Source organism: Salvia splendens, chromosome 2 (genome assembly GCF_004379255.2).
Source record: "Salvia splendens isolate huo1 chromosome 2, SspV2, whole genome shotgun sequence".
In the NCBI taxonomy this organism is placed as follows: Eukaryota; Viridiplantae; Streptophyta; class Magnoliopsida; order Lamiales; family Lamiaceae; genus Salvia; species Salvia splendens.
The window spans coordinates 36,757,554-36,783,254 of NC_056033.1; the positions used below are offsets into that span (position 1 = coordinate 36,757,554).

The following is a 25,701-nucleotide window of genomic DNA, read 5'->3' on the forward strand; positions in this document are numbered from 1 at the left end:
AAAGAACCTCCTATGGAATGCATCCATTAGATCTCGGTAAGATCTAATGCTGCCTTGGGGGAGGCTATCGAACCACCTTCTTGCGTTCCCGATGAGCAGCTCGGGAAACAGCTTGCACATGTGGACCTCGTTGAGACCCTGGTTCGCCATGTTATATTGATAGCGTCCCAAGAAATCATGAGGATCCACGAGTCCGTCATAGGTTATCGACGGAGTTCGGTAGTTCTGTGGTAGGGGAGTTCGGGTAATATCGTCCGAGAACGGAGTCCTCAATGCTCCGTACACTGCGAACCCGACATTTCTTCGGTATGGAGGAGATGGAGTTCTCCTGTGATTCCGGTACCGAGGATTCTTTCTCCTGGAAGACATGACACTACTGCGGTAGTGACTGTCTCGTATGGAGGGAGAGGGAGAATCCGCCGTTTTCGTCTCCGGCTGCTTTTGGCTTTTTTGCAGGAAGGTTAAGAATTCCTCCTGCTTTTCAGCCAAAAACAGCTTGACAGCCTCGTTCAAATCGGGCTGCTGGGAAGACTCAGTGGGACGATTTTTGGAGCGGCTTGTTCCTCCGCCATGAGAACTGGTGGTGGATTTATCCCTAGGCTGTTTTCCAGACCTATGGGATGGATTGGCTTCCTCCTGGTTCTCACGGGCAGGAATACGGGTACTCTGCGATCTGGTATGCATTTTTTGGGTGGAAAAAATGGTCAAAAATTCGCTTTATCACAAATTTGGTTCTCTGCTTCCCACAGACGGCGCCAGTGATGAATCCGCGAATTATTGATGATGATGAATGCTCGTAAAAGTAAATTACGACACAGAGAATTTACGTGGTTCGATTTACTGAAGTAAATCTACGTCCACGGGAAGAAGGGAGGGCAAGATTGTATTGCTTGATCTGGGATTTACAGCTTACAACACAGACTTGCTATATGATGTTTTATCTCTAGAGAGCTTAACCTTTTCATATCAGATCTAAATTCTATTTATATATGGAACTAAGATCGTGGCTTGCATCTCCACCCTAAGTCGTGGATGTCGTGTAGGTCATGGCCTAAGATCGTGGATGTAGCGTAGGTCATGGCCTACGATCGTGGCCTGAGTTGACACCACGTGGTAGTGGGTGTGTTGGACATCCTGTATGGGTCCACTAACTCCTTGTTCGGTCGAATACTGAGACCGAACTGCTTTGGTTGCCGATCTGAGAGTAGAGCTTGATGCCGACCTGAGAGCAGAGCTTGATTGGTTGGCTTTTACCGAGCTGTAGGCTGAGGCCGAACTCTTTGGTAATGCCGAACTCATACTCCTGCTTTGGTTTTGGGCTGATGGACCGTCATTGCTGTTGGGCTTGTTTAGTACGCACCCCATCAATTATCTTTCCCCAATTTCCCCTTCTGTACATGTATAGATATAGAATAAAGTGCGTAGTGTCTATGACCATATTCCTTATTTAATAGCCCTGACATCGAAATAATTATCCATTCTACAATGGAACAACGATTGACATTCGAAGTATGTACATGCGTCATGCGTGGTTTCATTAAAATCTAGTCATGAAGTCATAGTGGATTACATCTGATGTACTAATGAAATGCAGAAGTTAATGACATAATTAATGGAAAATATATGCTCCTATACAAATAAATATGTAATGGAAGATAAGGTCCTAGTATAATATCCTGTACATCAACTACCACAAATATACAACCAACATCTCATAGACATCTCTAGATTCTCTACTAACCCTTTCTCTTTATCATTACAAAATTAACTCTATTCCCTAGAAAGAAAGATAAAGATAAAAAAAAAAAGATAAAAAGTTCCATGATTTCTAGATTCTCTGCTAATCTCAACGGACAAAAAAACTTGTCGGGTGGCTACAAAACGGAAAGAAAAGCATCGATTCGATTCTATTCATTACCCCTCCGCCGTCGCCGTCGCAGGGCTCTCCGGCAAGCCCTCCCCGCCCAAATCGTCTAGTCCGGAGAAAAAATCGTCGTCATCGATGTCCACCTCAGATTCCTCCGGCTTCTTAGAGTCGGGCTTGCTGCGGGTGCTGCCGGCGAGGGAATTCCGGTGGGTGGGGACGAGGTGGGTGTGGTCGCCGGTGTAGGTGATGATGAATTTTCCCGGGTCGGATTTGTTCCGCTCCACTTGCTTCCTTGCCATACACCCTTTTAATGTGCTGCATTTGTAATAACCCCTAATTTTCACAACAATTAATTTAATTAATCATTTTTCTTGAAAACCTTCTTCAATTAAATTTAAACAGACCTTGGATAAGGGGATCCCTTGATTGGCTTTTGGCCGTATTTTCGCCATGACCATACGTCGGAAGACACGCTCTCTGCCGGGACATGGCACACCTTCTTCGACTGATGTTTCCTGCAACAAATTGGTAAATTTTAGTTAGTACTAAAATTGAAACTAGATCCATAAAAAAAGGACATTTGATTACCTTTTTTTGGACCTTGTGGTGCTGCGTTTTGAGGCGCTAACGATGGAAAAAAGGTGGTGTTTTTTGGGGGAAATTTGTGTGATTTCGTGCTTGGGCTGCGGCTGCTGTAGAATTTGGTGAGACGACGATAGTTCCTGCAAAACAGAGAGTGGAGAAATCGGTGGAATTTGTTGTTTCCAAAGCTGATGCAAATCTTCTACCCTTGTGCCTTGAAAGCGATCTTTGGACAAAGTAAAGCCCTCAAAACTAGTGGGGTTTTTGGAGGTGGTGGTGGAGGTCGAGCAGCTTCTGACCACGGCGTGAAGGTCCCAATCATCCTCCATTTCCATTACAGACAAAAATGGAAGGGCTGGCTTTTTTAGGAGTGGAGAGAGGAAATGGACGGTTTTTCTAAAGAGGTGGAGAAACAAGGCTATACTATAGTAGTATTTTATTTAATGGAGAGAGAAAGGAGGCATGGCTGTGAAGTTGACTTTGGAAATGTCAAAGGGGGTAGAAACTAGAAAGTGAGTCTACGCGGTTTAGTGTTTGGGGTGGGTGGGGTTGCCGACAAAACATATCGAGGCAGACCCACGTGGGCCGGGTGCTCCACTCTAAAATCTGACTGCGTCTCATGCTTCATTACTTACTACTTACTGTTCCATATTAATAGAGTCATTTTATTACTTTAATACATTTCATAGTAATAAAGTCATTTCCCTTTTTATTTAAAGTCAACACATTTTTCCACACCTACTTTACTCCCTCTTATTTTTTATCTCTCCATCTCTCTACCTTTTTCTTTTTCCACTTTATTCACTTGAAGGCATAAGCAGTGGAGCACCCTAAGGGGCGCCCTAAAGCCCGCCCTATGCACCGCCACATCAGCATTTTATCCTCCTACCATTCCACCTGCAGTGCGGCACCTAAGGGGCGACCTATAGGTTTTCTAGTGTAATAATCGGAATCCATTTTCTAGTATAAATTGAGAGTGAAAATGCGAATGAAAATGTTACAAATAAAGGTGGGGTAGGTGGTATTTATATAAATGAATTTTTCGAATTAAAAAAAAATTAAAAACGCGTTGCATCGTCCGCGTCGCCCACAGTGGGCGGACGATGGCGCGGAGGATGCCCTATTGTCCGCGCTTCCTCCGCGGACTATCTGTCGGGCGAGGACGACGCATCGTCCATCGTCCGCGCATCCACAGTGGCGGACGATGGCGCGCCCGAGGCATCGGGCGGCCTATCGTCCGCCCCACTGTGGGTGCCCTAACTCATTTAACACAATTTTTCTTAATCTCCGTGCCGAAAAGAAATATCTCCATTACTATGGAACGGAGGGAGTATAAAGCACTCCCTTTCTTTCTTATTTGCGATTGTTTTTTAAGTCTCAAAAATATGATCAAGTTTTTTGGAACTAAATAAAATGTTACTAATATGAACTTAGCATTCAACATTTTATAGGCAAGTGAAATACACACATTCTATCATCGTCCATATTATTAGCATATGAATACATTCTCACACATTTTTATAAACGAATTGATTGCCAGTCCCGTCGACTCCAATAACCCGTAATTTGCGAGCACCTCTTGGCTAACAGCCTATCTGCGATGTCAAAATTGCATCTCCTACGAAGCTCCCGTAATTTTAGCCATCTAATGATCTAACCGATTAGATTTAGGCATTTTTCAATTTTAATTAAAATAAATAACTATATACTTAAAGTATATCAATAAATTTCGTATTGGGATAAATAATAAAATTAAAAATAAAACAAAACAAAATAAGAATAAAATCACTCTCTATTTAGCTTAGAATAATCTTAAAAAACAAGCACGAGTAGTGCCCACAGATAACAACCGAAATAAAAACTTTTGGGTTTTTAAAAAATTTCAGATATTTGGATTAGAATTTTTAAATTTTGAAGTAAATAATCCGAAATCTGAAATATAGGGATGTGATCAATTGCTAACTAATTAGCAATCCAAAATTAAGATCAATTTTTAACCATTTGATTAGGAGATTTAGTGGTTGATATAATGCCAAGTAGATTATATTTTAAATTTAAATAATTATTAAATAAAATTAAAGGGTATTAATGTCAATTCTCTCTTATTAAAATTATCCCAAAAATTTAAATTTATGTAACTCACTCGATTTAAATTATTTTTTCGCAAAAAATATATCAAATTAAAGATAATTTTATAAGGATTCTAACGAGATCTCAATTGCATATGTTCCGACGACGTTCGGATGATGCAATTTGATGATTTTTATTTTAGTTTTCTTTTATGTTGATAAGCAGATTTTTATCAAGAAATACATCAAAAAATCTCAATATAATGTATGTAAAATCTCAATATAATGTATGTAAAATCTCAACATAATGCATGTAAAATATCAATATAATGCATGTAAAATCTCAACATAATGCATGTAAAATCTCAATAAAACTGTGCTGATATTTTCATGTACTTGTGTTGAAATACTCATGTCATTGTGTTGATATTTGTAATATACTATGTTGATATAAAAAAACATGAAAATTATGATATGATAATAGAATGACGATCTTACCCTTTTGTTGATATTTTGTCTACTATTTATTAAAATTCGTAAGATTTAATCTCATTCACTCATTTTGAAATCTAATGATGGAGATTTGGTGTTGATTTTGGATTATGATGCTATAAGCAATAGAAGATGACTCCTGAAATATATATTTTATAAATATTTATGTAATAAAAATATATTATAATAGTAACCCTAACAAATATAAAATCTTTCTGTTGGGCAGTTCTAATAATATTTGGTATTGGAATTTTGGATTTTTGAATTTTTGGCATTGGAATTTTGAATTTTTACATATTTTCGTGGATTTTTGGATCGAACTTCAAAGTTAGAATAAAATTTTCAAAACATTTGAATCAGATTCAGTTTTTATGAAATTTCGGATTTTAGAATTAGACAAAATTTTGATCCGAATGCTCACCCCTAGTAATATGTGGTGAGTAGTTATTATGAGTAAAATTGATACTGTATTAGTGATGCTCTATGGTCATGGCATGGTGTATGTCCCTTAATACAAGAATATTACTAGATCAAGCTAAAGAGGCTCATATTTTTTCAATTGACATGGCTCGAGCGATCCTCCTATTTGGGGTTTCCACTAACCAATTCGCATATATGGTCGTCTGTTCACTTGTGCAGCTTGTACATTGTTGTAACTTATCGGAATCTTACATATTGTACAAAGAACTTGCTGTATGGATCAGATCACTTAGGATTCACTAATTACCGGGACCTCTTTTGTTATATCATAACTGAGATGGCTAATCTCAGTAAGAACAAGCCAAATATAGAACCAGATATTACAACCAGACAAGTAGAGTACAATAGCAAGAATTACAGAAACCCTAATCTATTGCTAAGCCTTGACCGCTTACAATAGCACCGGTTCCTACACCATAATTCACCTGCACACTCACACACAAGTTAGTAATAACAGGTGACAGATCCTCTCGGATCTAAACAACACTTATACCGTAATCGAAAGAAACTTGAAACACAAAGACCAGAGAATGGCCCAGGTCGCACACACGACTGCACAAGGGCCAAAGACCTCCTCCGTCTTATCCAACAAGTCACAAGGGAGCATCGTGGAAAGAATCTAACCCCGAGCTAGGGTTACCCTATTACTACCACACAGAGCCACCCCACGCGTCCAACCACTCACCGAGGCAACCACAACACCTCAAGAACCCTTAGAACTCACGGATCTAAGAAAACCACCGAACAACTTCCCAGAAACAACAAGAGAACGAACTCAACCGTTCGAACTCACACAAATCTCTAGATCAACTCAGAGGTTGAGAGATCTCACTCGATCCTCGCAGAAAAGAAGAGAAAAGAGCCATCGGAGAAGAAGAACGGCCAGAGTTTCAGAGAGAGAGAGGTTTCTAGAGAGAAGCCAGAGAGCCGACTCAAATGAGAGAGAGAGTGGATGGAATAGAATCAGAGAGTGAAGAGTCAAGGAGGTGAATAAAGACTCCGAGAAAACACACCTCAAATCCAACGGCTCAGCGCCATGATCCGCGTGGAGGTGACACGTGGCAGCCATCGGGTAGCTCACTTAAGTAACGGGCCAAGTCCAGAATGGATCAAGCCATACTTGTAATTGGGCCATCAATAAATCAGCCCAGCTGATTTAAACAGCAAGCCCAAATGGAGTCCATTATTCCATATACTCCACCTTGGACTACATTTGGTAAACAGAGGAGAGCCTTGGTCATCGTGTTGCTTTATCACAGCCTACAAGGTTAGAACAAGACACCAAAGAGACAGAGCTCATTAGTCAAGAACTAACCAGGTTGCCTAACAAGACACCAAAGAGACAGAGCTCATTAGTCAAGTAGGACTTTTGTCTTGCCTTGAGATTTCAGTAGACCAAGGTCTAGAGAATCAACAAGGTCTTCCCCCCGGGACATGCATATGCACATGCTAACCACAATCAAAATGCAACCTTTTAATGCAAGTAAGCAGTTTATCAGCAGGCAAGCATTTAGTTCTCATATCAGCAGGATTCTTGTCAGTATGCACCTTATGCAACATGATTTCTTGTTTTTCAACCACATCTCTAATAAAATGGAACCTAACATCTATATGCTTAGTTCTATCATGAAAAACATGATTTTTGCACAATTGAATAGCAGACTGACGATCAGAATATAAGGCAGGAATAGATTTTAAGAAGTTAAATTCAGAAAGAACTCCCTTTAACCAAATTGCTTCCTTCATAGCTTCTGTGATAGCTATATATTCTGATTCTGTAGTGGAGAGGGCTACTATGTGTTGTAGTTGAGACTTCCAGCTTATACAAGAACCACAAACAGTGAACACATAAGAAGTGGTGGACTTTCTCTTGTCCCTAACATTTGCATAATTGGAATCCACAAAACCACACAGAGTTATACCACAATCACTCTTCATAAAACACAGACCATACTTAGATGTATATTTCAGATATCTCAAAAGCCATTTCAAGGCCTCCCAGTGCACAGGTCCAGGGTTAGACATATATCTACTCAAGCAAGAAACAACATAAGCAATGTCTGGCATAGTACTAACCATTAAGTACATAACAGAACCTATAGCATTAGCATAAGGAACCTTTCTCATAGCATGGATATCAGATTCAGACTTTGGGCACAAATCCTTACTCAACAGAAAATGAGCAGCTAAGGGCACAGAGGCAGTCTTAGCAGCAGCCATGTTAAACTTATGCAGAATTTTAAGCACATATGGTTCCTGGTGAAGCACAAGCACAGAGTCCTTTCTGTTCCTATGGATATTAATACCCAAAATCTTTTGTGCATCACCAAGATCCTTCATATCAAAGTTGTCACATAAAGCAGATTGCACATACTTAATGGATTTAAGGCAGGGTCCCATAATTAGCATATCATAAACATATAGCAACAGAAAAATAGGAACTTTATCAAGATTTTTCACATAGAGGCAAGCATCAAAGGTACTTCTCATGAACCCAAGTTTTTGCATACAAGAGTTAAATTTGATGTTCCACTGTCTAGGGGATTGCTTTAAACCAAATAAGGCCTTTTTAACAAGCAAACATGATTGGGATACTTGGGATCTACAAACCCTTCAGGCTGTTTCATATAGATAGGCTTATCTAAGTCACCATGCAAGAAGGCTGTTTTTACATCCATTTGTTTCAGTTCCCAATTAAAATGTGCACACAAAGCAAGCATAAGTTTAACAGTAGTGAATTTGACAACAGGGGCAAAAATTTCAGTATAATCTACCCCCTCTTGTTGAGTAAATCTTTTGGCCACAAGTCTGGCCTTGTACCTAATTCCTTCTACCTCATTTTTAATTTTATACAGCCATCTGCAATCCACAACAGAAGCACCGACAGGTAGAGGGACAAGCAACCAAGTACAATTAACTTTCAAAGAAAGCATTTCATATTCCATGGCTTTATTCCATTCATTCCAAAATTTTGATTTTACTGCTTGTTTATATGACTGGGGCTCATCACCATCAGACTCATGCACATTAAAAGCCAAGGCTATCAAGTTAACCAAACCAGAATACCTATTAGGTTCATTAATGTGTCTCCTGACTCTGTCTCTGGCCAGGAGATAATCACTCAAATCTGGACCAGGGTTAACAACTTGGTCATCATGATTGTCAAGTAAAACAGTTTCAGGCTCAGGCTCAGGGTGATAGGATTTGGAATCCAAAATTGCTCCACCTCACTTGGAGTATCCTCAGATACCTCCACTTCAGTGAGATTATCAGTGGACTTCACCTCACTATGAGGCGCATTGTCCACACTTAGAGGAGTGGGATCAGGGGCAGGTCTAAGACATGGAAACTCATCTTCATTGAGGATGACATCTCTGCTTATAATGACCCTGAAACCAGGTTCACTTCTATTCCAAATCCTATAACCCTTGACACCCTCAGAGTATCCAAGAAACACCCCTTTCTTGGATCTAGGGTCCAACTTGTCAGTTTTAGAATGAACAAAGACACTACAGCCAAAGACTCTTAAATGAGACAGAGAGATTTTTCTACCAGTAAAAACAGATTCTGGGCATTTTCCTTTTAGGGGAACAGAGGGTGATCTATTCACAAGGTAGGCTGAGGTCATAAGGGCTTCACCCCAAAATTTTTTGGATAAACCACTTTTTGACAAAAGACACCTAACCTTTTCTAGGAGAGTTATATTCATCCTTTCAGCAACTCCATTTTGCTGAGGGGTATAAGGAGTGGTCCTATGTCTTTTAATTCCAAACTGAGAACACACTGAATTCATTTGGGCATTAAAAAACTCCAGACCATTGTCTGTCCTAATGACCTTAATGGTTTTTCCCGTTTGATTTTCAACAAGATTTTTCCATGTTAAAAATTTTTCAAAGACCTCAGATTTGTTTTTCATTAGAAAACACCACACTTTTCTGGAAAAATCATCAATTATGGACAGAAAATACACAGACCCAGAGTGGGTTGAGACAGAAGCTGGACCCCACACATCCATGTGTACGTATTCAATAACACAGTGACTGATATTTTCAGACACTGGTGTTGGGAAAGAAACTCTATGTTGCTTGCCTAGAACACAAGTGTCACAAAAGGGAAGATCATTTTGAAAATCATTTTCAGACAATAACTCATTTTTCTTCAAAATATTAAGACCCTTTTCACTCATATGACCAAGTCTGTTATGCCACATCATGGCTTTATCAACCCTAACCACATTTGAGACATTATTAACACAAACCACAGGCTGAGCAGAACACACATAGAGATTACATCTTTTTTCAGCTTTAAACAAACACATAGCACCTTTACAGATTCTCATGATACCATGCCCCCACTTACCCTCTAGCCCATCTAATTCCAAACAAGTACAAGAGAGCAGGTTGTAACACAAATCAGGCACATATCTCACATCTTTCAAGTGTAAAACATAACCATTGCTGAATTTCAAACACACAGTACCTATTCCAAGGATTTGACACTTCTTGTCATTAGCCATAGAGACAAAAGTATTTTCCACAGGTTTGAAATCAGAAAAAACAGATTTGAAAGGAGATATGTGATAGGTGCATCCAGAATCAATCAGCCAGTCATTTTTAGTGAAAGAACAACCCAGGGAAGAGTTTACAGACAGAATATCATGAGTCATGAAACAAACACCTTCAGGATCATTATTCTTTGCCAGGTTAACAAGGGAATCCATATTATTATTACCAATTTTCTGCTTTTTTTGGATTAGGGCACTCCCTTTTATAGTGACCAACCTCACCACAGTTAAAACATTTTCTATTTGCTTTTGGATTCTTGCTTCTTGACCTGGACCTACTCTTTCCTTTCTTTTTACCATGTTCATTTGAATGAATGTCTTCATTTCCCTCTCTAGATTTAGATCTGCCTCTTACATACATAGCCTTGGAATGAGTAGATTTGAAAACATGATTTTCTTTGATTTCAATTTCTTTTGACTTTAAAGAACTAATAATCAAATCCAGGGGAGCACTATCCCTTCCATATTTTATAGCAGCTTTAACATCATTATAAGAATCAGGGATAGCATTCATTAAGGCTATGCTAGTGTATTCATCAATGGTTTTATCACCAGACCTTTTGATATCTTGGACAAGCTTCTGAAAAGTATCAGTGTTATCATCAATGTCCTTTGAAAGATCAAGTTTAAATTTGAAAAGTTTTTCAAGTAAATACATTCTTGAGGACATTGAAGTTTCAGTAAACAGAGTGTCAAGTTTTGTCCAAAGCTCAGAGGCAGATTCAATGTTTCCAACTTTCCTAATTACAGAATCAGACAGATTTAAGATTATAATAGACCTGGCCAATTCATTCATTTCTGCAACCTTATCAGGAGTTTCAGTATCAGGAATGGTTCCTTCTACTGCCTTGAAAACCTTTTGCTGAATCAAAATGCATTTTATTTTCTGTTTCCAGATGACAAAATCATTTTTCCCATTAAAGGGTACTATTCCAACTGGTTGAGTCATTTTGAGAAAGATTTTTATACACACAAAGACTCCTGTGACACAGAAAACACAGCAGACAACCCTACTGTCATAGATAGGGGTGTGCATTCGGGTTTCGGTTCGGTTTTTTGTCAAAACCGAACCAAAACCGAAAAACCAAATTTAGTTCAAAATCCAAACCGAACCGAACCCGAAAAACCGAAAAACCTAAACCGAACTTAAAAAACTGAAAAACCCGAACAAAACCGAAAAAACCGAAAAACCCAAAAAAATAAATATAATATTAATATATATATATATATATGTGTGTAATTTATTTTATTTTATATATAATAATAGAATATTTATATATAATATAAAATTAATAATACATATAATATATATAATATAGTAGAATTTATTAAAATAATATACTATATATTATATATAATATAATATATTAAATATATAGAATATATATATAATTCGGTTATTCGGTTTTTCAGTTTTTTCCTTCGCCCGAACCGAACCGAAAAACCGAAATTTTTGTATTTTCAAAACCGAACCGAACCGAAAAACCAAAATAACGGAACCAAATTTCAAAATTTTGGTTTGGTTCGGTTCGGATATTCAGTTTCTGATTTTTTTGCTCACCCCTAGTCACAGAGAGTGGACTTAAACACACCACACTTAGTGAGTCCACTTAGAACAGATATGTAGGGATTTTTCATGCAGAGAAACACAGATGCAAGAACACAGAACAGGCACATCCATACAGGAAAGCAACTTCACACAACTCAAAGTGATTCCAGACTCAAGAATTTGGTCAGAAAACGAGTTCCTCCCTATCTGTCACGTGTACTCCGGCAGGAGGATTTCCCAGTTCGCAATCACCCAATGTATGGGGGCGCAGGGGGTCACTCAAGGCGGTTAAGGCACATGGTGGATAGGTAATTCACTCAAGACACAGTGATCAAGCTCTGGAACACACACTTTGAACCAAACAACGAAGAAGCAATCACAGAGAAAACAACAGAAGCAAGTTAAGCAGTATTTGCATCAAGAAACATATCAGAAGACAAGAGCACATAGACCTAGGCCACGGCCAATGGCAACTACCAGACACAACTGCCCAGTCCTAGTCTAGAAAGCAGTAAAAGTTTTAGGGTTCCAGCCAACATACCAGAGCAGATATCCTTCGTTAAGGAATATCCGACTTACCTCAGGGCATATACCGGAGGTCGAGCTTTACTCTGACGAGCCCACCTCCTTTAATTTGCGACCCGGCGTGCCCAAGTGATCCCCCCGTGGCTCTGATACCACTGTAGGGATCAGATCACTTAGGATTCACTAATTACCGGGACCTCTTTTGTTATATCACAACTGAGATGGCTAATCTCAGTAAGAACAAGCCAAATATAGAACCAGATATTACAACCAGACAAGTAGAGTACAATAGCAAGAATTACAAAAACCCTAATCTATTGCTAAGCCTTGACCGCTTACAATAGCACCGGTTCCTACACCGTAATTCACCTGCACACTCACACACAAGTTAGTAATAACAGGTGATGGATCCTCTCGGATCTAAACAACACTTATACCGTAATCGAAAGAAACTTGAAACACAAAGTCCAGAGAATGGCTCAGGTCGCACACACGGCTTCACAAGGGCCAAAGACCTCCTCCGTCTTATCCAACAAGTCACAAGGGAGCACCGTGGAAAGAATCTAACCCCGAGATAGGGTTACCCGATTACTACCACACAGAGCCACCCCATGCGTCCAACCACTCACCGAGGCAACCACAACACCTCAAGAACCCTTAGAACTCACGGATCTAAGAAAACCACCGAACAACTTCCCAGAAACAACAAGAGAACGAACTTAACCGTTCGAACTCACACAAATCTCCAGATCAACTCAGAGGTTGAGAGATCTCACTCGATCCTCACAGAAAAGAAGAGAAAAGAGCCATCGGAGAAGAAGAACGGCCAGAGTTTCAGAGAGAGAGAGAGAGGTTTCTAGAGAGAAGCCAGAGAGCCGACTCAAAGGAGAGAGTGAGAGTGGATGGAATAGAATCAGAGAGTGAAGAGTCAAGGAGGTGAATAAAGACTCCGAGAAAACACACCTCAAATCCAACGGCTCAGCGCCATGATCCGCGTGGAGGTGACACGTGGCAGCCATCGGGTAGCTCACTTAAGTAATGGGCCAAGTCCAGAATGGATCAAGCCATACTTGTAATTGGGCCATCAATAAATCAGCCCAGCAAATTTAAACAGCAAGCCCAAATGGAGTCCATTATTCCACACTTGCCTAGTCGGTTTGAAAACATTCTAAAATTTATTTTGGTCAATATATCAATGCTTTGCTTTAAACAATATAAAAACCAAGCCAATTCTATGTGACCGAAATAGTGTTCGAAGTTTATTTGCAATACTTAGAGCCTACAAATTAGTCTCTGGCTCTTTGTGAATACCATTCAGTGCTAAATATGAGCTGTGTGTTAATACATTGTCCATTTGCATTCTATTTTTAGTAATAATAAAAAGTGTAGCACTATGTACATGATAGCTCGGTCTCGACTTCGAGCATCAACGTGAAGGCCCAGTTCTCCTCGAGTCTTGCCTCTTCTTGCTAGATACGTCCTAAAAGAGAGTTGATAAGTCTTCTTGCATTTTCCATGTCATAGCCCCTCGAGATCGGCCTCTCTAAAGCCTTTAACAGGTCCGTACCTTAACGCAAGGCATCCCCGGACACGTCAACTACTTTTTTAACTCGTATTCCGAAAAGAAATTAATACATCACTCAATAATGGACATAGATGGAGTATAGAATAATCCCAGATAAGATTTGTAGTGCGACAGACCTCTAGATCTCAAACATGCAATCCAAAATATGACTAATATTCTTATATAGTAACTACGCTTAAGACAAGAAACCATGAAATAAGTTCGGTAAGAGAATTATACGAACTTTATCTGGACATGAAACAATAAAACAATAACATTTTGTTTTTAAATATTTAAATCAATTATTCCTTTCACCGACTAAATCAGCAATTGGGATAACAAATAAAGCCAAGGCCCAACATTAGCCCAGATAAAGTTGCATTGATTGCTAGCTCATGTGATAAAAAGTGCGTGTACCACTCAAATGTGATGATAATTGAAAAACTCTTTTTTTTTTCTTATTCTCTCCTTTTAAACTAAACTTGCAGCAAAATTAAAGGCATTTGTATGAAAAGAGAAGAGAATTTAAACGCATGGAAATTACCAACTATGTCAAATAAAACTTTTGTGTATGCTAATGGGTTTAGCGATATAGGGATCAGTGTTTGATTTCATTCAAGATTTGAATATTTTATCTCCATCCATAAAAAATAGTTAGTATATTTTTTCTATTTTTGATCGACTATCAAAATTAGTCTCTATCTTTTTTTGGCAAATTTCTCTTTCTAATGTAGTTTCAATAAATAATATTTGAATCATTTATTCTATTTATCTCTTATTTTTACCAATTTTGCATTAAAACATTTGTTATATACCACTAAATGAGTATGAGTACCATGTAGTAGTAGTATTATAGTACTGTTTTAAAATAATTATTTATCCAAAAAATTAAATGGACGAAAACGAAATACAAATTGAAGCGTTGTCAAGATGGCGTGGCACATTTAATTTAGCCGCGCAATGTCTCTTTGATTGAATTTAATGAATCAGGGGTGAATCTCAGGTCATTTTCGCATTATTGTAAAATTGACTTCAAACTAAAAATGTCATATTCTAATATCAACTTGATTCAAACTACAAATGAAAAAATTCACAACCAATATTTATTTTTCTTTGGTATGACCTACTTAACCGGCCATCACTTTATGTTTTGAGGAGAGGAATTAAGAGGCGATGTTTACAGTTTTTTGGATGTGTAAAAAATTCCTTTCGATACGAAATTTTGTTTGATGGTTTTTCTTCTTCCTCCCTTATTTAAATCCGGAAATACTAAATGGCGGAATAAATTGCTCCAAAGTTATAGCAACAAAGTCAGAAAGCCTCATGCATGCCCCTTGTGATGAATTGACAATTTCTCCAATTCAAATCTATAATTATAACAGATTATAACTTATTTAAGAAAAAACATATCCTACAAATATATCAAAGGTCAATTTTTTTTAAAAAAAATCACAATGTTCGGTCAAAATATACTCAATCTTACAACTTTCAAATATATTCAACTATATTGTTATCCATTGTCCCATTAATTTGAATGAGATAAATTTGTAAACGAATTTAAGCATAAATACATCAGTCTTCTCTTTTATTCTATACTTTTTACATTAAACTTCGTAGCTTTTATGAGTTATATAAATATGCATAAAAACAATAGATTTCAGCTTCCATGTCATATACTACAAATTCTCTTAAATTAAATCAATAAGACAATTCAGAAAAAATATTAACATTACCATATAGCAATTGACTATATTTAGAATTTGCGGGATTGAATAAAAATTTGATAAAATTTTATGAGTTTTCCCACAATCTATTTTACTTTTATCATTCCATTTTCCTTGTCTTTATCAAAATATACTAAGCATATCAACTTTACAGCAAGGATCTCCAACTGTGGAGCGAATGACAATAATAATAATAATAATAATAATAATAATAATAATAATAATTCAACTTTTTTTAAATTTAAAAAAAACATTATTAATTATATATACACAATAAAATCCCGAAAAGACTACTATAGCCTAGACAGGTATGAGCAGAGTTGCTCTGTTTTTATTCAAAAAGGGAAAACAGAGTAAAATTACCTAAGGGATAGCACATGCATTTGGATTCTCTTCCATGCTGTGATGCACATAGTAGTATGTGTTAATCGGCGGATAATACTGACGGAAGGGCATCACCGTGCCAACAACGGGGTCCGGTTCCGCCTTCTCCATCTTCTCACCTTCCTTTTTGGGGTATTCTTTCTTCCCCTCTTCCTTCTTCTCCTCGTCTTTCTTCCCCTTTTCCTTCTTCTCTGGCTCCTTAGGTGGGCCAACGGAGATGATGTCGACCTGCCAGTTTTTCTTGCGGAGTTTGTGCTTACCACTCTCACAGGATCAACGGTACCGACCACCATTAGCTTCTTGCCCTTCATGTCAATGGTGATCTCATCGATTCCTAAGCCAAGAAGGGTATATAAGTCAATGAAAGTGCAATAAAAGATCTACATTTGCAACATACACATGTAAAATCAATGAATATATCTTCACACTCTCTTTTGTCCAAACAAGAGAAGATCTTTGGCATACATAATTAAACCAAATAACATAATTTCCTATGCAGCTTCTCTCTATTCGCCAAACTATGAACCCTTGCAACCAAACAGTAGTAAAAAGCAACTGTACTAAACCCATAGAGCAACTGCATATCTGTGAGGTGAAACATAGCATTAGGACGGGGGGGTCGAATCAAAGGCAGCGTAAAATGCAGGTTCCTATAGCACTTTTGTATCATTTTCAAAGGCGACAATGCAATGCATTCAAATGTATGAGTTTCATAAGCGAGCAACAGCAAATTCGCACACCAAACGAGCAACATAGATGCACGTGAGCATTAGCAAACACGAGTTCATCAAACTCGACACGCCCACGCCCAAATATAACCTGATCAATGAATGAGTTGTTCAGTGTGAGGGTAATCTAGACAATAATGATGTTCATTCAAGTGTTGTTTTGTCTCTCATTTCCAGCATAAGTGCATTTATGAGTAATTGAATGTCGAAAACCATCTCAATATCGCCACCATTAGTCTCAATTGTATCTCTATATTTGAAAATGATACCTAATGAAAATATGATTTTGTTGCGAGTACAGATTTGTCTCCCTTGTTTGGATATGCATAAACACGAAAAATATAAGAATTCTAGAATTTTAAGCGGGAATAGTAAACTCACCGACATTATACAATTATTTTTTTATAAATATTTATTTGCACATAGAGTTTTAATAACACAAACCAATTTTACAAGCAAACCTGAAAGGGCAGCCACAGTTTTGAGAGCCCTTCTTTTGTCTCTGTCTTCTTCCAGATCCAGTTTCAGAACAAACTTCTGCAAAAAAAAAAAACACACACACACATAATTATATAAACGAAAGTATTGTAGTAATACAAAATAAAACATTGCACTCAAATGTGTGTGTGTGAGAATTGAAATGAAGTAAAAAACAAAACCCACGGATTCAAAAAAAATATGCTTTTGCCAAAACATGAATAAACAGGAAAAGAAAAATAAAGCAATGATCTTTATTGAAATAAACACACGAAATCCTCGGAATCAACAATGGAATAATTACTGAACAAATAAAAAGAGAGATAATTGCATAAAAGCAAATCTAAAAAAATGTAAGAGGAGAAGGAGAAAGAAGAATGTGGGATTTGATGGATCAGCTATATTGGAGCTAAATCAAGCACATTAGTGAAGAGTGTGTTGAGAAAACCGGGTAATTTTCTCTCAAATAGTGAAATAAACCGATTCAGTAATTTCAGAGTTAACCTAACGGGGTCTACTCGATAAAATTACTTCCCCAAATAAATTCTCCGGAAAGACTGGTGGGGACACTGTCCTCTCTTAAATGCCAGACTCCCAACAGAATTTATCAGTCGGTGTACAAAACACTACTACCAAACCCGCAAATAATATTGAATACAATACCACAACAAAAAATAAACCCAGAAATAAATGCGGAACAAAATAAATAATAAAGAAAGAACACACCCGAAACTTTGATAACGGAGTTCGGCCAAATTGCCTACGTCTCCGAGCACCCTCTGCAGAGTCCGCTTATATATAGACGGAGAAGAGAATACAATATTTGGGGATGTTAACTAATGGGGCAGGAGAGTTCCTTTTATAGGCAACTCTCCCTCAAACTAATTCCTATACCCACCGATGTGGGATGGCAAAATTTGTCAAACTTCAACAAATCTCCACCTTGGCAAAACTTCAAATCCCACCAAACACAATCTTCTCCACCCATACAGACACTCGCGGTGCTTTCATATTGGCGCAGTCAAGCGCCAGCTCCAAATCGCAGAATATTAACCAAGTCCAAACAATGTTCAAACTTGGCTCTCGTGACCACCTTGGTCAACATATCTGCAGGATTCTCCAAAGTCGGAACCTTTCGGATGACAATTTCCTCTTCTTCGAGAATTTTCCGCACAAAATGATAGCGAACATCAATGTGCTTCGTCCTTGCATGAAAGACCTGATTCTTTGCTAAATGAATAGCAATCTGGCTGTCAGAATATACTTCAAGTTGTTTCTGACGAACACCCAATTCTTTCAGCAACCCATGAAGCCAAATCGCCTCCTTCACAGCTTCAGTAATGGCCATGTGCTCTGCCTCTGTCGTAGACAAAGCTATCGTTGACTGCAAGGTAGACTTCCAACTAACTGTCGCACTCGCTAAAGTGAACAAATAGCCCGTAGTAGATCTTCGCTTATCCAAATCACCAGCATAGTCGGAATCACAATATCCGACTGCAAAATGACCAAGTGATTTGTCCTGCTCAAACAACAAACCAATATCTACAGTATCTTTGATATACCGCAGAATCCATTTCACAGCTTGCCAATGACCCTTTCCTGGATCATGCATGTACCTGCTCACAGTACCAACGGCCTGTGAAATGTCTGGTCTTGTACACACCATTGCATACATCAAGCTTCCAACTGCGTTAGCATAGGGAACCTTCGCCATATATTCTCGTTCATCTTCCGTTTTTGGAGATAACTGAGAACTAAGTTTCAAATGAGGAGCAAGTGGGGTACTTACAGGTTTGGAATCATCATTTATACCAAAACGTTGTAGTACTTTGGTCAAATACTGCTTCTGTGTCAGCCAAAGCTTGCCTCCTTCTATATCTCTTGTTATCTCCATGCCGAGAATCTTCTTGGCTTCCCCCAAATCCTTCATCTCGAACTCTTTACTCAATTGAGCCTTCAATTTGTCAATTTCAACTTGGCTCTTTGATGCTATCAGCATATCATCAACGTATAAGAGTAGGTAGATGTAGGAACCATCTTGAAGTCTGCGCAAATACACACAGTGGTCGTATTTGCTTCTTGTGTACATCTGATCCTTCATAAACTTGTGAAACTGTTTGTACCATTGTCTTGAAGACTGCTTCAATCCGTACAACGATTTGTACAATTTGCAAACCCAATTTTCTTTACCAGCAACCTTGAATCCCTCCGGTTGGGTCATATAGATTTCGTCCTTCAAATCACCGTGTAAAAACGCGGTCTTCACATCAAGTTGAGCTAGCTCCAAATTCAACTGCGCTACCAAAGTCAACAAAATTCTAATGGAGGAATGTTTAACAACAGGAGAAAATACCTCATTGTAATCAATTCTCTCCTTCTGGGCGTAGCCTTTAGCTACCAATCTTGCTTTGTAGCGAACATCATCTTTGTTAGGAAATCTCTCTTTCATTGCAAAAACCCATTTACATCCAATTGCCTTCCTGCCTTTCGGCAATGACATCAGCTTCCACGTCTTGTTCTTCTGAAGAGATTGCATCTCTTCTTCGAAAGCACCTTTCCAACCATCGCTTTCTGAACTTTCAATAGCTTTTGAAAAGATACATGGAACATCATCAACAACTGGAAGCGCATATGCTACCATATCCGCAAATCGAGCAGGTTTCTTATTTTCCCGCCTCGTTCGCCTGACTGCAATTGGCTCTGATTGCTGCGAAGGTTCTTGGGGTGGAACCTCTTTATCATCTGACTCTTCTTCTTCCGTAGGAGAGTCATTTGTGGTGTTCGTAGTTGGGATCACAACTGCCTCTTCGAACTCCACCTGCTTCGGTGTATACTCCACCTGCTGCGAAGTATCACTACTATTTGTATTTACCTTATTCAACATGGAAGATTCATCAAAGGTAACATCCCTACTTACAATCGTCATCTTAGACTCCAAACACCATAACTGATATCCTTTAACACCAGCACTGAAACCCATAAACAAAGCCTTCTTTGCACGTGGATCCAACTTTGATTCAGTCACATGATAATATGCAATAGAACCAAAAATATGCAAAGAATCATAATCAGTTGCAGGTTTACCGGATTATACCTCTAAAGGAGTCTTGCCATCAACGGCAGAACATGGCAAACGATTGACAATGTGTTGAGCGTATGTGATGGCCTCAGCCCAAAATTTTCTGTCTAGCCCAGCATTAGACAGCATACAACGAACTTTCTCCACTAGTGTTCGATTCATACGCTCTGACACTCCATTTTGCTGTGGTGTATTTCTCACTGTGAAGTGCCGAACTATGCCAAACTCTTGGCATACATCTTGGAAAGGATCACTCTTGTATTCTCCACCGTTGTCAGATCGGAGAACCTTGATCTTCCTCCCCATCTAATTTTCAACTTGAGCTTTCCATTTCAGAAAAATCCCAAGGACTTCATTTTTGTTCTTCATAGTGTACACCCAAACTCTCCTGGAAAAATCATCAACAAAAGTGACAAAATAGTGTCTACCTCCAAGTGACGGAGTCTTGGCAGGTCCCCACACATCTGAGTGCACGTAATCCAGAATTCCCTTCGTATTATGGATTGCAGTGCCAAATTTCACTCTTCGTTGTTTTCCCAGAACACAATGCTCGCAAAACTCTAATTTGCAAGACTTCGTACCTTTCAATAATCCTTGCTTGGCGAGAATTTGCAATGATCTCTCACCAGCATGTCCCAATCGCAAATGCCAAAGCTTCGTCGCCTCTGCATCCTTCTTATTACTCGAAGTTGCAGTTGCTACTGTCCCAACAACTGTACTACCTTGGTAGTAATACAAATTGTTCTTCCTCACACCTTTCAGCATCACCAATGCTCCTGAAGTTGCTTTAAGAATTCAATCTCGCATCATCACAACTAGGCCTTTAGATTCTAAGGCCCCCAATGAGATGAGATTCTTCTTCAACTGGGGCACGTACCGCACATCCTTCAAAATTCTAGTGGATCCATCCTGATTCTGTAGCTTGATTGAGCCTATCCCGGCTGTCTTACATGGACTGTCATTCCCCATGTAAACAAGTCTGCCATTGAGTTCTTCGAAATCAAAGAACCACTCCCTGATGGGACACATATGATAGGTGCAACCTGAATCCAATATCCACTCGTCTGGATGCGATGTTGAAGGTGAAACCGTCAAAGAACAATCTGACTCCGCATCATTTTTGCATTCAACAACATTTGCATCTTGCGAAGCCTTTTCTTTCTTCTTCAACTTTGGGCAGTCTTTCTTCCAATGTCCTTTCTCATAACAGAAAGCACACTCATCTTTGGCAACTCGCCTTTTCGATTTGGACCTTCCTCTTCTCTCCTTTGATCGGCCTTGTTGACGACCTCTTGCCACTAAAGCTTCATCTGTAACTGCTTTGCCTTTCATTTTATCTGTCTTTCGCAATTCATGACTATACAAAGCAGAACATACAGTATCTAAAGACACATTCTCTTTACCGTGGAGTAATGTGGTCTCCAGATGTTCAAATTCATCAGGTAGAGACGACAACAACATCAATGCCAGATCCTCATCCTCAAATTTCACATCTAAATTTAGCAGGTCTGCTACTAATTGGTTAAACAAAGTAATGTGTTCATTCATAGTGGTACCTGGTCGGTATTCAAATCGGAACAACCTTTTCTTCATAAGGAGCTTATTCTGACCACTCTTCTTCAGAAATTTGTCCTCCGGTGTCTTCCACAATCTATGTGCAGAAGTCTCATTCTTGACAGCATACTTCTGCTCCTTGGACAGACACGACCGAATTGTTCCACAAGCTAACCGATTTATGGTACTCCAATCTTTATCATCTATATCTTCTGGTTTCTTTTCTTCAATGGAAATGTCAAGACCTTGCAGGAAAAGAGAGTCTAGAACCTCCCCCTGCCACATACCAAAATGGCCAGTACCGTCAAATATCTCCACCGTCAATTTCATATTTGACAGTGGAAACCTCGACCACGATGACGAAGAACTAGCCTTGTTTTCTTGATCATTACCCGCCATTACAGACTCAAAATAAAGTATTCAATATTACAAACAAATAGAACCAAGGACGAACCTTTGGCTCTGATACCACTTGTTGAGAAAACCGGGTAATTTTCTCTCAAATAGTGAAATAAACCCATTCAGTAATTTCAGAGTTAACCCAACGGAGTCTACTCGATAAAATTACTTCCCCAAATAAATTCTCCGGAAAGACTGGTGGGACACTGTCCGCTCTTAAATACCAGACTCCCAACAGAATTTATCAGTCGGTGTACAAAACACTACTACCAAACCCGCAAATAATATTGAATACAATACCACAACAGAAAATAAACCCAGAAATAAATGCGGAACAAAATAAATAATAAAGAAAGAACACACCTGAAACTTTGATAATGGAGTTCGACCAAATTGCCTACGTCTCCGAGCACCCTCTGCAGAGCCCGCTTATATATAGACGGAGAAGAGAATACAATATTTGGGGATGTTAACTAATGGGGCAGGAGAGTTCCTTTTATAGGCAACTCTCCCCCAAACTAATTCCTATACCCACCGATGTGGGATGGCAAAATTTGTCAAACTTCAACAGAGTGTTCAACAGCCGTCAGATTAGATCAGTTTAGGATCTTTAATCCAGGCCATTGATTTCATTTCTGACTGTTGTGTTTTAGAATTGAATGTATAAAGTTTGTTTAGAGTTGTTGAGTCAGTTTTGTAGCTCAGATTGTATCCTCTCGATTCTACAAAAAACCAATAAGAGTATTCTTGTTTCTCAACTTGTTCTTCTTCAATTTCACATAGATTCTAACAATTGGCGCCGTCAGGTGGGAAAATTGAGTGAAATTTTTTCTGATATTGTTCTTGTTGGAAACGGATCTGCGACCGAAGATGACATCAAGGTTCGGAGCCGAAAAATTCACAGGCAAGAACGATTTTGCTCTGTGGAGGATGAAGATGCGTGCTATGCTTACGTAGCAGGGTTTATCTTCAGCTCTGACGAAGGAGGTGAAGGATGGAAAAGAGGCAGTGGCCTCTGATGCGAAGACTACTCAGAAGAATGAGGAAATTGAGGCGAAAGCATTTAGCACGATAGTTCTATGCCTCGGTGATAAAGTTCTGCGGGAAATATCGAGAGAAACTACAACGACAGGTATTATGTCAAAACTCGAATATCTATATCTTACAAAATCTTTAGTGAATAGGCTGCTTATGAAGCAGCGTTTATACTCGTATAAATTTGTGTAAGGAAAGGGGATCTTGGAGCAATTGGAGGATTTCAATAAAACCGTGGATGATCTTGAAAATATTGATGTCTCGATCGGTGATGAAGATAAAGCCATCTTGTTATTGAATGCACTTCCACACAGTTATGATCAGTTACGCGATGCAATCTTGTATGGCCGAGAAAAGACCATCACACTTCAAGAAGTGCAGTCGGCCTTGAGATCAAAGGAGCTACAGAAAGGAGAGGTGAGGGTTTCTGAATCGGTCTCAGAGAGTTTGAATGTGAAGAAATTTAAGGGGAAGAAGCCATTCAAGAAATTCAATGAAACCTCCAAGAACACACCAAATGATCAGAAAGAGACGCATTCCTGCCATTGGTGTAAAAAGCCTGGCCATTTGAAGAAGGATTGTTATGGTTGGAAGAGAAAACAATAATAAAATGGTGGAAAAGTTGTGAATTCCACTCAGGCAGTTGAGGAGATGAGACTCCAATGGCCTTAAATGCCAGGGAGAGTGTAGAAGTGAAAAATAAAAGGGAGAGGGCAGAAAATGAAAAAGTGATGGAGCGAGAAAGAGACGGAGGATGAATTAAAGCACAGGATTGTGCTGCAAACTAACTACCAAGAATGCTTCTCTAAGAGCATCTCCAATGGCAGCTAGCGGACCGGCTAGCCGATTCCCAGCGCTGGTCGGTCCGTTCGCCTAACCATTGGAGTTGGCTAGCGCCAAATCGGCGAGCGGACGCCGATTCTCAGGCGCTGGCCGATCGGCTAGCCGCCATTGCAGGCTCCCGATCGGCCAGCTCGATTTTTTTTTTTAATTTTTCGAAACACTATATATACGCGATTTGCACGTCATTTTCATTCGCACCACTTGTTTTAACGAGTTTTCTCTCGCATCAGATGAGAGGAAATCCTACTTCACGGAACAGCAGGAGTCGGCGCGCAATGACGTGGTGCGCGCATTTGGTGTGCTCCAGTCTCGATGGGCGGCAATTAGGGGTCCAACGCGTTTGTGGCATGTCGACTGCATTGCAGATATAATGTACGCATGTATTATCCTACACAACATGATTGTCGAAGATGAAGGTGTACAACTGACTAGTTGGGCCAATGACGATGCTAATGAAGCCGGCCCAAGCCACGGCGTGGCCGCCCTCAACGTACGAAGGGGGGCACCTCACGATGAAGTCGGCCGCCTCAATGCACAAGCCGACATGCGCCAAGTGGATGCTCATATTCAACTCCAAAAGGATTTAATTGAAGAGTTGTGGGCGCGGAGGACTGCACGTCATTAGATTTTTTTTAATTAATGTAATTTTTTTTAATTAATGTATTTTTTTATTTTAAATATTATTATTGAATTTTCTTGTATCTGTGTCGTAAATTTAATTCCGTATTTTGTGTGATTATTAATTATTTATTTTTTATAATTTTGTTTATTGTAGTTAGCCTATTGCATTTCCAGTTGCTTGTCCTAATAATGTGGCAGGAAGAGTTTATGACTAGCTTATGACTGATCTATTACCGTTGGAGATGGTCTAACTACAAACCAAATCAACCAAAATAGTAAACCAATAGCGCTCTCTCTCTCTCTCAAATGGAAGGATATGAAATAGAAAAATGGGATTCAGTGCACGTTTCTCCCTGGGAAATGGGTGTATGGTAGTGCAGCAGAAATGAGAGAGATAGAGCCAGCAAGAGCTATAGCTGAATTTGAGTGCATACTAGTACTAATGATAGCTAACGTAAATATAAACCCCACGCGCGAAATCAATTGCCACGTCAGATTCTTCATGTATGTCGTACTCGTACACATATCATCATTCCTTGGCCATTGATTTTATGTGCATCGATAAAACGAAATTTGATTACTACTCCATCTGTCCCATTAAATATGCAATATTTACTTTTCGGTATGAGATTTTATGTATTGTTGTTTTGTGAGTTAATGAAGAGAGAGTAAAGTAAGAGAGAAGAAAAAATAGAGAGAGTATTGTTTCCATTTTTAGAAACGTTTTATTTTTAATGGGACAGACAAAAAAAGAAAACGTTTCATTTCTAATAGGACAGAGGGAGTATTTGATTTGATGATGTACTATCACTCATTAATCTTATGCAAACCTTAGAATTCACCGAGTCACCGAGGAAATTGGGGACTAAGAGTGTCCACAGTAATATGGCACAACCACGAACTCGCCCTAGGAGTACTTACTAATAACTTATCAATTACATTATGTACTAGAAATTTTGGACGTGGCAACAACGTTCACAATTAATGTTTATGTGCATAACTTAAATTGAGTAGTGGAGTAGTATGTAGTAATATACTTTGTCGTCTCAATTAATGACATATACTATATCTTTAGAACTAAACTACGATAAATTAACTTAATTAACCACAACTAATCCACCCTACCTTATCCCTAACTCTAGAAATGTGATCGCCGCTGCCTCCA

General features: G+C 38.9%; 1 protein-coding gene and 1 pseudogene across 1 annotated transcript; both read right to left on the bottom strand.

Moving 5' to 3' along the window:
* Positions 1-1,578: 1,578 nt before the first annotated feature.
* On the bottom strand, positions 1,579-2,840 carry LOC121792515 (WRKY transcription factor 22-like). The gene is made up of 3 exons (XM_042190498.1): positions 2,456-2,840; positions 2,272-2,382; positions 1,579-2,200 (listed from the first exon to the last, which is right to left on the bottom strand). The coding sequence occupies exons 1-3, from the start codon at positions 2,782-2,784 to the stop codon at positions 1,915-1,917; spliced, it is 726 nt and encodes a 241-aa protein (XP_042046432.1). The 5' UTR covers positions 2,785-2,840; the 3' UTR covers positions 1,579-1,914.
* A 12,800-nt stretch (positions 2,841-15,640) lies between these two features.
* LOC121792525 lies at positions 15,641-17,532 on the bottom strand (annotated as a pseudogene).
* Between the last annotated feature and the right edge of the window lie 8,169 nt (positions 17,533-25,701).

Bases quoted from the DNA above. Each gene is read 5' to 3' on its own strand.
- LOC121792515 (XM_042190498.1), bottom strand. From the start codon at position 2,784: ATGGAAATGGAGGATGATTGGGACCTTCACGCCGTGGTCAGAAGCTGC. The intron at 2,383-2,455 runs GTAATCAAATGT...AATTTGTTGCAG, and splicing joins ACCACAAGGTCCAAAAAAAG to GAAACATCAGTCGAAGAAGG. The intron at 2,201-2,271 runs GTCTGTTTAAAT...TGTGAAAATTAG, and splicing joins AAGGGATCCCCTTATCCAAG to GGGTTATTACAAATGCAGCA.